Source organism: Coregonus lavaretus, assembly GCF_964263955.1.
Source record: "Coregonus lavaretus genome assembly, chromosome: 19".
Taxonomy (NCBI): domain Eukaryota; kingdom Metazoa; phylum Chordata; class Actinopteri; order Salmoniformes; family Salmonidae; genus Coregonus; species Coregonus lavaretus.
In genome coordinates, this window is record NC_140006.1 from 4,328,605 (window position 1) to 4,345,670 (window position 17,066).

General features: G+C 43.1%; 1 protein-coding gene across 1 annotated transcript in view; it reads right to left on the bottom strand.

The window, feature by feature from the left end:
- Nucleotides 1–16,688, bottom strand: part of LOC311146884 (ankyrin repeat and BTB/POZ domain-containing protein 3-A-like) — a 294,967-nt gene extending 278,279 nt beyond the window's left edge. The window contains exon 1 of the mRNA XM_084183500.1: nt 15,614–16,688. Within this exon, the coding sequence (XP_084039626.1) occupies nt 15,614–16,478 (865 nt within the window). The 5' untranslated portion in view covers nt 16,479–16,688. The remainder of the gene's footprint in view (nt 1–15,613) is intronic.
- Nucleotides 16,689–17,066: the final 378 nt, after the last annotated feature.

A 17,066-nucleotide genomic window follows, 5' to 3' on the forward strand; every position in this document is an offset into this window, starting at 1 on the left:
TGCAGCTATTGTATGCAGTAATCATGTGCCTATGAACTAGAGTTATACTGTTAGCACTGAGGCGGTGTGCCCTAGAAGGAAGTCCACTTACCCTGCACAAAAATAAATAACATGATCATGTCTACCTCTGGTAAGCTTCCCAGTAAAGCAATAAAAACAATCAAGCATCCCAGAAAAGTGTAAAAAAAGTTTGAATAAATAAGGATCGGACCCTTCATCTCAATTTCTGCCTAAAATGACATACCCAAATCTAACTGCCTGTAGCTCAGGACCTGAAGCAAGGATATGCATATTCTTCAAATCAAAATGTATTTGTCACATACACGTGTTTAGCAGATGTTATAGCGGGTGTAGCAAAATGCTTGTGCTTCTAGCTCCGACAGTGCAGGAATATCTAACAAGTAGTATCTAACAATTTCACAACATATACCTAATACACACAAAACTAGTAAGGAATGGGATTTAAGAATATATACATATATGGACAAGCAATGACAGAGCGGCATGGACTAAGATACAGTAGAATATTATAGAATATCTGTCTGATGGCCTTGAGATAGAAGCTGTTTTTTCATTCTCTCCGTCCCAGCTTTGATGCACCTGTACTGACCTCGCCTTCTGGATGATAGCGGGGTGAACAGGCAGTGGCTCGGGTGGTTGATGTCCTTGATGATCTTTTTGGCCTTCCTGTGACATCAGGTGGTGTATGTGTCTTGGGGTGCGGTTAGTTTGCCCCGGTTATGCGTTCGGCAGACCGCACCACCCTCTGGAGAGCCCTACGGTTGCGGGCGGTGCAGTTGCCGTACCAGGCGGTGATACTGCCCAACAGGATGCTCTCAATTCTTGATATTATTTGTAAGGAAACACTTTGAAGTTTGTGGAAATGTGAAATTAATGTAGGAGAGAACATTATATCTGGTAAAAGATGAAAAACAAAAAACATGCGTTTTCTATTATCATTTTTTTTTGCATTTTTTAAATGCAAAAGAAGGCCATTACTTGATCTAGGAAGCTGGGTGTAATTGAGATGATGTCCACAAGAGGGCAGCAGTGCGTGCAAAGTTTCAGACATACTTTCAAGAATAATAGCTTTACATATTTTGTATAAAGTCTCCCAGGTGTCCCTCTCGAGTTTGCCCAAATGTACCCAAGTGGCCGAATTGGTCAATTGATACATTTACAAGTGCATAACTATAGAGAACATACAAAAATGGTATGGTGATAAAAAATAATAGTTTACACACTCCCAGGAATGTCATAAATGATGGATCATTAGCTTAGCTACATAAAAGGTCACACCTCTAGATGATACTTCAATCATTTTTTCATTGACAAGATTAGCAAACTTAGGCATGACATGCCAGCAACAAACGCTGACACTACACATCTAAGTATATCTGACCAAATTATGAATGACACGCATTGTAGTTTTAAATTCTGTAATGTGAGTGTGGAAGAGTTGAAAAGATTGTTGTCTATCAACAATGACAAACCACCGGGGTCTGACAAATTGGATGGAAAATGACTGAGGATAATAGCGGACGATATTGCCACTCCTATTTGCCATATCTTCAATTTAAGTCTACTAGTAAGTGAGTGCCCTCCGGCTTGGAAGGAAGCAAATGTCAGTCCTCCGCTACTTAAGAATAGTAAAGCCCCTTTTACTGGCTGAAATAGCTGACCAAATCAGCCTGTTACCAACCCTTAGTAAATTTTGGGAAGAAAATGGTGTTTGACCAGATACAATGCTATTTTACAGTAAACAAATTGACAACAGACTTTCAGCACGCTTATAGGGAAGGACATTCAACAAGCACAGCACTTACACAAATGACTGACTGTCTGAGAGAAATTGATAAAGATTGGGGGGGCTGTTTTCTTAGACTTCAGTGCAGCTTTTGACATTATCAATCATAGTCTGCTGAAAACTTGTTATGGCTTTACACCTCCTGCTATATTGTGGATAAAGAGTTGCCTGTCTAACAGAACACAGAGGGTGCTCTTTTAATGGAAGCCTATCCAACATAATCCAGGTAGAATCAGGAATTCCCCAGGGCAGCTGTCTATGCCCCTTACTTTTTTATCTTTACTAACGACATGCCACTGGCTTTGAGTAAAGCCAGTTTGTCTATGTATGCGGATGACTCAACACTATACACGTCAGCTACTACAGTGACTGAAAGGACTGCAACCCTTAACAAAGAGCTGCAATTAGTTTCAGAATGGAGGAGAGATTGACTTCATCACTACTTGTATTTGTGAGAGGTATTGACATATTGAATGCACCGAGCTGTCTGTTTGAACTACCGGCACACAGCTCGGACACCCATGCATACCCCACAAGACATGCCACCAGAGGTCTCTTCACAGTCCAAGTCCAGAACAGACTTATGAGAGGCGCACAGTGTTACATAGAGCCATGACTACATGGAACTCTATTCCACATCAAGTAACTCATGCAAGCAGTAAAATTAGATTTAAAAAACAGATAAAAATACACCTTATGGAACAGCGGGGACTGTGAAGCAACAAAAACAGGCACATACACACGTACATATTGATTTTGTGTTGTAGATATGTGGTATTAGAGTAGGGGCCTGAGGGCACACAGTTAATGTGTTATGAAATCTCTTGAGAATGTATTGTAATGTTTTTAAATAACTGCCTTAATTGTGCTGGACCCCAGGAAGAGTAGCTGCTGCCTTGGCAACAGCTAATGGGGATCCATAATAAATACAAAATGTGTCTGGGCATGTCAGTTTCACTGCCCAAAAGGCAGCAGGTTCAACCAGATATGCTACATAGCAAAGTACTCACCTTAGCACTCCCAAGCCTTATAGCCTAGAGAATTATGACATGGTTTCTCAAATTCTCATTACGTGGGGCCTATAGTATACTTGAGGAAATCGATTCCATTGTTGATCAAATCAAATACATTTTTATTGGCCACATGCGCCGAATACAACAGGTGCAGACATTACAGTGAAATAAAACAACAACAAAAAAGTGTTGAGGAAAAAAAGAGCAGAAGTAAAATAAAATAACAGTAGGGAGGCTATATATACAGGGGGGTACCGGTGCAGAGTCAATGTGCGGGGGCACCGGCTAGTTGAGGTAGTTGAAGTAATATGTAAATGTGGGTAGAGTATAGGTGACTATGCATAAATAATTAACAGAGTAGCAGCAGCGTAAAAAGATGGGGTGGGGGGTGGGGGGGCAGTGCAAACAGTCTGTTCAGGAGTCTTATGGCTTGGGGTTAGAAGCTGTTGAGAAGTATTTTGGACCTAGACTTGGCTCTCCGGTACCGCTTGTCGTGCGGTAGCAGAGAGAACAGTCTATGACTAGGGTGGCTGGAGTCATTGACAATTTTGAGGGCCTTCCTCTGACAGCGCCTGGTATAGAGGTCCTGGATGGCAGGAAGCTTGGCCCCAGTGATGTACTGGGCCGTACGCACTACCCTCTGTAGTGCCTTGCGGTTGGAGGCCGAACAGTTGCCATACCAGGCGGTGATGCAACCAGTCAGGATGCTCTCGATGGTGCAGCTGTATAATTTCTTTTAGGATCTGAGGACCCTTGCCAAATCTTTTCAGTCTCCTGAGGGGGAATAGGCTTTGTCGTGCCCTCTTAACGACTGTCTTGGTGTGTTTGGACCATGATAGTTCGTTGGTGATGTGGACACCAAGGAACTTGAAGCTCTCAACCTGTTCCACTACAGCCCCGTCGATGAGAATGGGGGCGTGCTCAGTCCTCTTTTTTTTCCTGTAGTCCACAATCATCTCCTTTGTCTTGGTCACGTTGAGGGAGAGGTTGTTATCCTGGAACCACACGACCAGGTCTCTGACGTCCTCCCTATAGGCTGTCTCATCATTGTCGGTGATCAGGCCTACCACTGTTGTGTTGCCGGCAAACTTAATGATGGTGTTGGAGTCGTGCCTGGCCATGCAGTCATGGGTGAACAGGAAGTACAGGAGGGTACTGAGCACGCACCCCTGAGAGGCCCCCGTGTTGAGGATCAGTGTGGCAGATGTGTTGTTACCTACCCTTACCACCTGGGGGCGGCCCGTCATGAAGTCCAGGATCCAGTTGCAGAGGGAGGTGTTTAGTCCCAGGATCCTTAGCTTAGTGATGAGCTTTGAGGGCACTATGGTGTTGAATGCTGAGCTGTAGTCAATGAATAACATTCTCACGTAGGTGTTCCTCTTGTCCAGGTGGGAAAGGGCAGTGTGGAGTGCAATAGAGATTGCATCATCTGTAGGGGCGGTATGCAAATTGGAGTGGGTCTAGGGTTTCTGGGATAATGGTGTTGGTGTGAGCCATGACCAGCCTTTCAAAGCACTTCATGGCTACAGGCGTCAGTGCTACGGGTCGGTAGCCATTTAGGCAGGTTATCTTAGTGTCCTTGGGCACGGGGACTATGGTGGTCTGCTTGAAACATGTTGGTATTACAGACTCAGTCAGGGACATGTTGAAAATGTCAGTGAAGACACTTGCCAGTTGGTCAGCACATGCTCGGAGTACACGTCCTGGTAATCCGTCTGGACCTGCGGCCTTGTGCATGTTGACCTGCTTAAAAGTCTTACTCACATCGGCTACGGAGACCGTGATCACATAGTCATCCGGAACAGCTGGTGCTCTCATGCATGCTTCAGTGTTGCTTGCCTCGAAGCGAGCATAGAAGTGGTTTAGCTCATCTGGAAGTCTTGTGTCACTGGGCAGCTCGCGGCTGTGCTTCCCTTTGTTGTCTGTAATAGTTTTCAAGCCCTGCCACATCCGACGAGCGTCAGAGCCGGTGTAGTACGATTCAATCTTAGTCCTGTATTGACTCTTTGCCTGTTTGATGGTTCGTCGGAGGGCATAGTGGATTTCTTATAAGCGTCCGGGTTAGAGTCCCGCTCCTTGAAAGCGGCAGCTCTACCCTTTAGCTCAGTGCGGATGTTTCCTGTAATCCATGGCTTCTGTATGGGGTATGTACGTACGGTCACTGTGGGGATGACATCATCGATGCACTTATTGATGAAGCCAGTGACTGATGTGGTGTACTCCTCAATGCTATCTGAAGAATCCCGGAACATGTTCCAGTCTGTGCTAGCAAAACAGTCCTGTAGCTTAGCATCTGCGTCATCTGACCACTTTTTTATTAACCGAGTCACTGGTGCTTCCTGCTTTAGTTTTTGCTTATAAGCAGGAATCAGGAGGATAGAGTTATGGTCATATTTGCCAAATGGAGGGCAAGGGAGAGCTTTGTATGCGTCTTTGTGTGTGGAGTAAAGGTGGTCTAGAGGTTTTTTTCCTCTGGTTGCACATTTAACATGCTGGTAGAAATTAGGTAGAACGGATTTAAGTTTCCCTGCATTAAAGTCCCCGGCCACTAGGAGTGCTGCCTCTGGATGAGCATTTTCCTGTTCACTTATGGCCTTATACAGCTCATTCAGTGCAATCCTAATGCCAGCATTGGTTTGTGGTGGTAAATAGACAGCTATGAAAAATATAGATGAAAACTCTCTTGGTAAATAGTGTGGTCTACAGCTTATCATAAGATACTCTACCTCAGGCGAGCAAAACCTCGAGACTTCCTTAGTATTTGATTTTGTGCACCAGCTGTTGTTTACAAATATACACAGACTGCCACCCCTTGTCTTACCGGAGTCAGCCATTCTATCCTGCCGATGTAGCGTATAGCCCGCTAGCTGTATGTTGTCCAAGATATTACATTTTTTTATGTCCCGTTGGTAGGATAACCGTAATCTTAGGTCATCCAATTTATTCTCAAATGATTGAAGATTGGCTAATAGGATTGATGGGAGAGGCAGTTTACTCGCTCGCCGTCGGATCCTTACAAGGCACCCCGACATACGTCCACGATATATCCATCTCTTTATCCAGAAGCTCATTTTGGTTATAAGAGACGATGGCAGAAACATTATGTACAAAATAAATTATAAATAACGCAGAAAAACACACAATAGTACAATTGGTTACAGGGCTGTAAAACTGATTCCCAGTGTGATATGAGAGAAAATGTAATAAAAGAGGGATAAGCTGCAGATTTCAATCTGAGGGAGAGAGTTCAGTATGTTCAGAATGATGACTGAAAGAATGACATTTTTGTTCTCCTTGCTCAATGCTAACCTCCCTTAGTTACACCATCCTTACTTATTGTTTACCCAGTGTCCCACTGCAAAGTGACCTTTGTCTTTTGCTTTGTAAAATTGCTTGTTTGTGTTGCTCTGGCATCTGCCAAGCAAAATACAGGATTCTATTTGCTGGCGTCCCTTTACTCTCCTCTTTTGCTCTAAAGACCGAAAGGAAAATAGTAATTAGTGGCGATCCAGAAATGGGATTGGGAGGCTGTCAAACAGGTAATTACATCGTGATGATGAGGACCTCGGCAGGTGGATAGCTAAACAAATGCTGCAGTTGTTGTGGAAAATAACCACTATACTTTATTACAAATAAGGTCTTACAGAGTTTTTGTTGCATCAAGAAATTACTTTATTAAAGTTTCAACAAAGCCGATACCAGTCTGCAGAGTGGCACCCCGTTCTCTCTCTCTCACGTCACATTATATACCTTCATCCCCAACTCTTCTAGCTCTCAATCCCTCCCTCTTCAGTTTCCCGCTCTTTATCACTCCACGCCCACTTCCTTTGTCTCTGAGGGCGGCTAAACTCGACTTTTATTATGCACATAATACTCCAACCAATCACTCACTCCCCTGTCTTGCACACACACTCATGTTTAGTTTAAACATGACAAGGCCCTAACATACACAAACCTCACCCCATCATGCTGTAATCAATCAAGAAGATACCAAGGAGACAAAGGTTTAGCCCAAACTCCATTCAACCCTGGTGCCGCTCCCTTCACGGTGTTTGACGAGAGAGACAAAAGGCCACAAGCTAGTTTCAGTCTCTCATCAGATAAGACAGCCATGGATTTAAGTAAGGGCAAGCAATTTGACCCTAGGGCAGATTCCCTCTCTACTCACCCACACAGTGAAATTAAATTATCCAATACAATTCCTGGCCCAGTAACAAAGAATTCTAACTTTATGCTCTTGATTAACCCAGTTCTACCTCATAGTCCATTAAAGTCTACAGTTCATTAATAATAATTCACCACACAGGGTATGCAACAGCCATGTCCAATACAGATTAGCAAAAGCGAATTATGTTTTGAGACACAACATTTGGAACTAATGCAATGAAGAAAGATCCTTTTAATTGATTTCTATTCGGAATACAGTCAAAGTTTTATTAGTTAAGTTATATTCTCTGACCAGCAAGTTGTTTAACAACAGTACAAATACACTAACAGAACACAGAGTCTGTTTGTTATGCTTCTGGCCCCGTTTCAGATAGGCGTTGGCGTGCGATTGTCACCTCGTGATTAATCAGTACCGTCAGCAAGTAGAGAGGTGATGAGAGGAAAGGGATCCGGGACTGACATGGGTCTTCAGTTTCAGCCTGCCAAGGTACTTTCCCCACCCCTGCAACGCCCAGAAACAGTACCCAGTCATAGTCAGTATTGATCCTACACTCTAGCCCCAGTAAACATGTTACAGATCACATTTAGACATGGTGAAGCCTAATATATACCTTCCGCGCCATTCGCTAGTACGAAATTCTGCAATATCTAATATGCAGACAGGAATGGACATTAGATTGAAGTGGAAGGTGTCAATTAGGCTTAGGGGATGACCTAAAAACATAAATGCATTACAGCCTCTTTAAACCGCTACATGCTAATATGAAGTTCAGGGTCACAGTGATTGTTATTGCTGTTTGAGGAAGACGAGTCTGGCAGAGACGGGATTAAAAGAAAACCCCAGCCACCAACAAAGGGCACCATTTGGACAACATCCCAACTTACATTATGTTTAATCATGAATGAGTTAGTCAAATGTATTCTAATTGCCAATAATGTTTTTAATTCAATTGGAGTATCAGTTTGCGGAAAGAGGCAGTCTCATCCAAAGCATTGTCGATATTACTATATAAAATCAAATACAAGCAATGAATAAATATAATAAACATAAGCACACACTCCCTAGTAACTAAATAAACTGGGGAGGTGAATGCTGTGTATCCGATGTCATCTCATTTACCTAGTGCTATTTTCTTGAGGCACACATCTCCCTAACCAACACACTGCCTGTATGGACAGCTCATTACCGCACTGATTGACTAGTGTGACAGTGATAATTAGAACATTAATTGGAATATCAGAACTTCTGCTTGGTGCTCCGCCGATACTTTGTGTAAATTCTTCTCATGGATACAGTTTGTGTAATATAAGCCCCATCTATTGTAATATTTTGTTGTGTGTCAGATGAGGTGGTGTGAAGCCAAGCAGCTGTGGTGTAACTCCCAGAGTCCTAGCGACATTATGGCTACAAAGACCCAGATCACTTTTTTTGTTGTTTTCAGGCAGAAATCACTGCAGAAATAAATAAAAATCACACTCTGAACCGATGTCGCTCTCTTTTCGGGAACATATGAAATGGAAATTTGCAGTCCTTTTTGGACGCAGTCCAGTCTCATTACAAAGTACAAGTAGGAACAGAGAAATGTGCAGAAACCTGCTCACGCTTTCTCCAAAGCCTTTACCGTTCAAACACAAGGGGACCAGTCCAAAACAACATTTTAGTGAGCTGTAGTTAAGTACTATAAGGGATGTTCACATTCCGTGGTCACAACGTGATTAAACTCCTGAGTCAAGCAAGGTGACCCACTGCACACTGTTTTAAAGCTGTATTTTAACACAAAGTTTTAAAGCAGTCCTGATCAAAAATATAAACACAACCTGCAACAATTTATAAGATTTTACTGAGTTATAGTTCATATAAGGAAATCAGTCAATTCAAATGAATTCATTAGGCCCAAACTATGGATTTCACATGACTGGGTAGGGGCGCAGCCATTGGTGGGCCTAGGCCCACCCACTTGGGAGCCAGGCCCACACAATCAGAATGAGTTTTTCCCCACAAAAAGGCTTTTTTAAAGACACACTCCTCAGTTTCATCAGCTGTCCGGATGGCTGGTCTCAGATGATCCTGCAGGTGAAGTCGGATGTGGAGGTACTGGGCTGGCGTGGTTACTAAGGGGAACTGGAACTAAGGGGTCTAGACCAAACCATGAAAAACAGCCCCAGACCATTATTCCTCCTTCACCAAACTTTACAGGTGGCACTATGCTTTGGGGCAGGTGGCATTCTCTTGGCATCCGCTAAACCCAGGTTCGTCCATGGAAACTCATTTCATGAACCTCCTGTCTAACAGTTCTTGTGCTGACGTTGCTTCCAGAGGCAGGTTGGATCTTGGTAGTGAGTGTTGCAACAGATGACTACCTGCATTCCAGTTGACTACCTCATGAAGCTGGTTGAGAAAATGCCAAGAGTGTGCAACGCAGCCATCAAGGCAAAGGGTGGCTATTTGAAGAATCTCAAACATAAAATATATTTTGATTTGTTTAACACTTTTTTGGTTAGCACATGATTCCATGTGTGTTATTTCATAGTTTTGATGTCTTCACTATTACGCTACAATGTAAAAAAAATTAAAAATAAAGAAAAACCCTGGAATGAGTAGGTGTCCAAACTTTTGACTGGTAGTGTTTGTGTGTGTATACAAACTCAGCAAAAAAAGAAACGTCTCTTTTTCAGGACAATGTCTTTCAAAGATAACTTTACAGATCTTCATTGTAAAGGGTTTAAACACAGTTTTCCATACTTGTTTAATGAACCATGAACAATTAATGAACATGCACCTGTGGAACGGTCGTTAAGACACGATCAGCTTACAGACGGTAGGCAATTAAGGTCACAGTAATGAAAACTTAGGACACTAAAGAGGCCTTTCTACTGACTCTGAAAAACACCAAAAGAAAGATGCCCAGGGTCCCTGCTCATCTGCGTGAAGTGCCTTAGGCATGCTGCAAGGAGGCATGAGGACTGCAGATGTGGCCAGGGCAATACATTGCTATGTCTGTACTGTGAGATGCCTAAGAGAGCGCTACAGGGAGACAGGACGGACAGCTGATCATCCTCGCAGTGGCAGACCACGTGTAACAACACCTGCACAGGATCGGTACATCCGAACATCACACCTGCGGGACAGGTACAGGATGGCAACAACAAGTCCCCGAGTTACATCAGGAATCCCTCCATCAGTGCTCAGACTGTCCTCAATAGTCTGAGAGAGGCTGGACTGAGGGCTTGTAGGCCTGTTGTAAGGATGGTCCTCACCAGACATCACCGGCAACAACGTTGCCTATGGGCACAAACCCACCGTCGCTGGACCAGACAGGACTGGCAAAAAGTGCTCTTCACTGACGAATCGCGGTTTTGTCTCACCAGGGGTGATGGTCGGATTTGCGTTTATCGTCAAAGGAATGAGCGTTACACTGAGGCCTGTTCTCTGGTGCCTTGGTGGAAGAGTGGGGTAACATCTCACAGCAAGAACTGGCAAATATGGTGCAGTCCATGAGGAGGAGATGCACTGCAGTACTTAATGAAGCTGGTGGCCACACCAGATACTGACTTTTACTTTTGATTTTGACCCCCCCCCCCCCCCCTTTGTTCAGGGACACATTATTAAATTTCTGTTAGTCACATGTCTTTTTTTGCTGAGTTTATTTACACACACACACACACACACACACACACACACACACACACGATTGGAAATGATGCAGATAATTACATTGATGGAAGCCACAATCTATCTGCAATATTAAAACTGATCTACCCCCTAAAAAAGTTAATACATGTTATTATACACAACAACAGAGGTCCCCTATCCACTGTCTGACATGCCCTAGAGGCACACATTTTGAAGTGCATTGTAGATCATTTAACATGCAAGGAAACCAAAGGCTGATCTACCTAACTCTCTAGACACCAAATAAGTCTTCAGAGTTAACCAGTCCTGTGAACGGGTTTGATAACTTGTCATTTGAAATCTTAAAATATGCATGAGGGTGCTGAATTATTTACCTCTCGTCCTGACAATGACATTTGAAACACTTTTATAAGATCCTCTTGTAACGCAGTCGAGTGTCATAAAATTGCTACCCATTTTAATACATTGAGGGAAAAAAGTATTTGATCCCCTGCTGATTTTGTCCGTTTTCCCACTGACAAAGACATGATCGGTCTATAATTTTAATGGTAGGTTTATTTGAACAGTGAGAGACAGAATAACAACAAAAAAATCCAGAAAAACGCATGTCAAAAATGTTATAAATTGATTTGCATTTTAATGAGGGAATTAAGTATTTGACCCCTCTGCAAAACATGACTTAGTACTTGGTGGCAAAACCCTTGTTGGCAATCAGAGGTCAGACGTTTCTTGTAGTCAGACGTTTCTTGTAGGTTTGCACACACCTCAGGAGAGATTTTTTTCCACTCCTCTTTGCAAATCTTCTCCAAGTCATTAAGGTTTTGAGGCTGACGTTTGGCAACTCGAATCTTCAGCTCCCTCCACAGATGTTCTATGGGATTAAGGTCTGGAGACTGGCTAGGCCACTCCAGGACCTTAATGTGCTTCTTCTTGAGCCACTCCTTTGTTGCCTTGGCCGTGTGTTTTGGGTCATTGTCATGCTGGAATACCCATCCACGACCCATTTTCAATGCCCTGGCTGGAGGTTCTCACCCAAGATTTGACGGTACATGGCCCCCTCCATCGTCCCTTTGATGCAATGAAGTTGTCCTGTCCCCTTAGCAGAAAAACACCCCCAAAGCATAATGTTTCCACCTCCATGTTTGACGGTGGGGATGGTGTTCTTGGAGTCATAGGCAGCATTCCTCCTCCTCCAAACACGGCGAGTTGAGTTGATGCCAACGAGCTCGATTTTGGTCTCATCTGACCACAACACTTTCACCCAGTTCTCCTCTGAATCATTCAGATGTTCATTTGCAAACTTCAGATGGCCTTGTATATGTGCTTTCTTGAGCAGGGGGACCTTGCGGGCGCTGCTGGATTTCAGTCCTTCACGGCGTAGTGTGTTACCAATTGTTTTCTTGGTGACTATGGTCCCAGCTGCCTTGAGATCATTGACAAGATCCTCCCGTGTAGTTCTGGGCTGATTCCTCACCGTTCTCATGATCATTGCAACTCCACGTGGTGAGATGTTGCATGGAGCCCTAGGCCGAGAGAGATTGACAGTTCTTTTGTGTTTCTTCCATTAGCGAATTATCGCACCAACTGTTGTCACCTTCTCACCAAGCTGCTTGGCGATGGTCTTGTAGCCCATTCCAGCCTTGTAGGTCTACAAGCCTTGTAGGTCTACAAGCCTTGTAGGTCTACAAGCCTTGTAGGTCTACAATCTTGTCCCTGACATCCTTGGAGAGCTCTTTGGTCTTGGCCATGGTGGAGAGTTTGGAATCTGATTGGTTGATTGCTTCTGTGGACAGGTGTCTTTTATACAGGTAACAAACTGAGATTAGGGGCACTCCCTTTAAGAGTGTGCTCCTAATCTCAGCTCGTTACCTGTATAAAAGACACCTGGGAGCCAGAAATCTTTCTGATTGAGAGGGGGTCAAATACTTAATTCCCTCATTTAAAATGCAAATCAATTTATAACATTTTTGTAACAATTTATAACAAGCGTTTTTCTGGATTTTTGTTGTTATTCTGTTTCTCACTGTTCAAATCAACCTACCATTAAAATTATAAACTGATCATTTCTTTGTCAGTCGGCAAACATACATAATCAGCAGGGGATAAAATAATTTTTTCCCTTACTGTATATGCTCTTTTTGAAGGCAAAGAGTTCTACCTAGAACCTTTTTCATCCCAAGAAACATTTATGGAAGAAAGTGTTCTTTTGATTTTTTGCAAGGCAAGAAGGGTTCTATATAGAACCATTCTGAATATGCTTTATTGTAATTTTTTCTTTCTTTTAAATAGTACCTGTTTTTAAACTTTAACATCAGGAGTTTGTGTAATCTGATAAGTTTAATGTCATGCTCTACCAACTGAGCCACATGGGGAAATACCCACACTCTTAGAATTAGTGGTGACTCGAGGAACCCTGGAGATCCTCAAGGAACCATTTTCAATGTTTCCAGTTGGTAGTGATGTTACGTTTGATACCAGAGCTCCAAGGCATACGTTGAATCGCTAAGCAGCTAACTTCGAACAGTGTGCCGATGCGTGAAGTACATCATCAATGACTTAGTTTGATCACGTGCTTTTTCAGTGTGTTGCAAAATGCGAGATCCCTCTGATAGTTAGGATATTGCATTAAAAGTTCTGACCGGTAGCTTTGCAGGTAGAGTAGGGAAATATTAAACATTCAAGGACGTGAGGGTAGGAGGTTCAATCCCATTAAAGACACAGTAGTTGGAAAATCGTTTTATGTGAAATCACACTGTTCAAATGTATTTTGTATAGTATAAGCTTCTGTCTTAAGCATCTTAAATAATGCCCTAGATTAAGTTTTTGAAAACGAGTCAACTTGAAGGGGGGAAAAAAAGGGAAGCATTATGTAAGATGCTAAACTGGTATTCCAACTGATTATAGGCTATAAAAGCCAATGACTTACCGCTGCACCACAGAGTTTTGATGAAAACAGTGGAGAGAAAAAAACGTCTCTGATAATCACACGCTGCTATTCATTGTGGACCAGCAGATGTCCAGTGGTGCCAGTTACCCCGGGAGAAGATTATGCGATAGGGTTTCACAAGTGTTAAAATCCATGTTTAAATCAGTGTTATTTAGAAATTATTTAGTAAGTAATACTTAAATGCTAAGACTAGTTTATTATTTAAATCAAATTAGGGGGATATGGTGTTGCACATGTCACCATTAATATCCACACTATGAGGAGATTTGATGTAAAGTCCCTCTAACTCACCTGCACATTAATTTTCTTTGTTGTTCCTTTTCCATACAATCCATGATGTACAATTGCACTAAATATGGATTTGAATAATGCAAGATTTTAAAATGACATTCAGGAGCAAAATTCATTAAAATATGAATATAACTAATAACATTGGAATACAACAATTAACATTTACATTTTAGTCATTTAGCAGACGCTCTTATCCAGAGCGACTTACAGTTAGTGAATACATTATTATTATTTTTTTTATACTGGCCCCCCGTGGGAATCAAACCCACAACCCTGGCGTTGCAAACGCCATGCTCTATCAACTGAGCTACATCCCTGCCGGCCATTCCCTCCCCTACCCTGGACGACGCTGGGCCAATTGTGCGCCGTCCATGAGTCTCCCGGTCGCGGCCGGCTGCGACAGAGCCTGGATTCGAACCAGGATCTCTAGTGGCACAGTTAGCACTGTGATGCAGTGCCTTAGACCACTGCGCCACTCAGGAGTAACAATTAATAACAATAACGTAACATTGATGTGGCAAATCTCTTATGCTCTGCTATTGCACGATTTTAATTTGTAAATAGGTCACCATTAAAGCTATCCCCAGTAAAATTGGAGCATAACTCATGAGCCCACCTCCTGCACTGCACTGCTCACATCTAATCCAGTCCCCACCTGTGACTGAAAACAGGGGGAGAGATGCCAATTGAAAAGCTCTCTTAAAAATGTATCTAGCTATATGACATCAAATGCTGTAAAGTAACATTAACTGTAAAGCTATCAGTCACTAGTGGAAACATTTACAACTACAAATAAGTGACGTTATCTTTTTAATGAATTTTACATCAGACGATCTGGGAGTAAGGTTGCTAGCTAGCACTAGCAAGTTAGCATTGACTAGCCCAGTTAGCGCTAGTTTTTGTCTAAATGACAGGTAGAAACACATTCATAACCATAAAGGGGTGAGTTGCCCCCAACACACTCATCCAACATATTACTACTTTACTCAACAATGATCTACATTTCTCTCAAGGTTTTCCTACTTTTATATTTAAAAAAATATATATTCAATCTAACTTCATTGGAATACATCTACAACTTTTTCAAAATAAACTTTTTTGATCAATTTACCGCATTCGTTTTGTTGAAATATCTCAAAGTTGTAATGACACAGAGGGCATGTTGTTGAGCAAGAGCAGTGGCAGCCAGGGAAAGTGTTGGGAAAATAATTATGACATCTTATGGTCTTATTGTGAATTACAGGGAGGAGGGGAGTTACCCCAGGGGGCTAGTTACCCCAGGTACCCTAACTTTGGCAAATAGGTAAAAAAATATAAAAAGAAGGTTAACATGACATAATTAGGCTGACAAATTCATTTTATGAACCAAGAATCTGTGCGTGATGATGTAGATTTTGTTCCTCTATCAAAATATTCAATTATGAATGACGTCATTCAAATACGCTTTATGTAGTCAACTCTGCAAAACAGTCCATCGACTCCAGGTATTCACAACATTCAACAACGCCGGCAAGGGCCAATGCTACAAACAGACTCTGACCGGCAGATCCCTATATCCCATAACGCACTGGTAGATCTACCAGTAGAGTAATCCAAACAGAAACAAAGATACTGTGCCAACGATGTGGTCAACAAAGTACATTCAGCTTGAAACCACCAGTTTCCAACGAAAAACCGAATAGAATGCATCCGATTCCACCCAGGACACATTTCCGTCAACAGAAAATGAGCAACATGTATTTTGTTTGTCTTACCACTTGCATTCTTCCCACATATGAGGTGCTGGTAGGGCTGCAGCAGACCCCAGATCTCCGAGTCATTGTTGATGGCCTGTTCTAGGGTCTCGAGCATAAATGTGGAGGTGCCGTTGTCCTTCTTGATGAGCGCGCTCCGCTGCACTCGGCTGAATATCTCACGGAACAGGCTCTCCACGCAGGCGGTGAAGTATATAGCCGCGTGCTCGTGGACCCGGAGTGCCACCCGATTCTCAACCATCCACTTGAAAAAATGTCCAACAGAAAAGATGAGCCCGCACCGCGCTGACTTGCCCCGGCTGAATTTATCCCCAGTGCTCATATTATAGAGCGAAAGTGCGTTTAGTGCCGCAGTGATGCAGTTGACAGAGATGGTCCAGGAGAGAACCACCTTGATGGCGCTTTGGATCTCGTGCTTGGTGCACTTGGCATAGCGCAGACTGAGCCGCTGAGCCTCCCGGGCGACCCTCACCAACGCCCGGCTGACCAGTGCTGAGAGCTTGGCCAGGACCTCTTGTGATGGGCTCCCCACACATAGCTCCACTTCCTTCCTGAGTGCGCACTCCACCTCGCTGAGACTCCATGGCACGTCCTCCAGCTCGGGAAGCTTGGCGCACTGGCTGCACAACTCCAAGATATCCGTGTCCTCCGCCAGGACTGTGTTGACCGTGTCCAAGCTGTTGTGTCGGCTGTGCATAGATTCGGTCAAATGCCAGCAGTTGCCCCCATGCGCGTATGACAGTTTCGTGTCTGAGCAACACAGCGACACGCTGGACGACCTGAAGGAGTCCGCGGCTCCACCATAACCAGAATCGAGCGTTAAATCTTCCAGTGTCTTCACAGCGGTCTTACTCTTGCCTGTCATGGCTGCATTGCATACTGTATGTCTGCTTCTTCATTGAATGCCACAAACCGGGTCTCTGTCGCAGCTATTCCACAGCCGCTGGCTTTAAGAGTTATATTCAGCTACGTACAATCTCTGTAAATGAAGTGAATGCTCTACCTAGTTTTCGCCTTCTTGCGTTTACTGAAAATATGCCATTAAACTGCTCTTTCTCTAACTTGTTATGCATAACCTGTGAGAATTCGAATCCACAAGCTTCTGCATCAAGCGCAGTACGCACTCGTGCGTGGAGAGGAGGGGCTATGCACATAGTGGGCTGCTAAAGGCCAATCTGATGCCTCTATAACTCTTGACAGACATAATACATTTGTAAACTGGGTTGTATGATGACAGTAGCTGTTGATTGGGGGGTTAAATATTACAGGAAAAGGATTTACTCAAATCTGAGTTTGATATTATAATAAATACAACAGATTATTAAAAGGCAGATTAAGAAGGCTAAAAACAAAGATTAAAATGAAATGTAAAGGCGCTACAAAACCATGCCAATATGTACTCCTATCATCCTTCTTGTCTTACCTAACAATGACAGTCTCTCACAACCTTTAT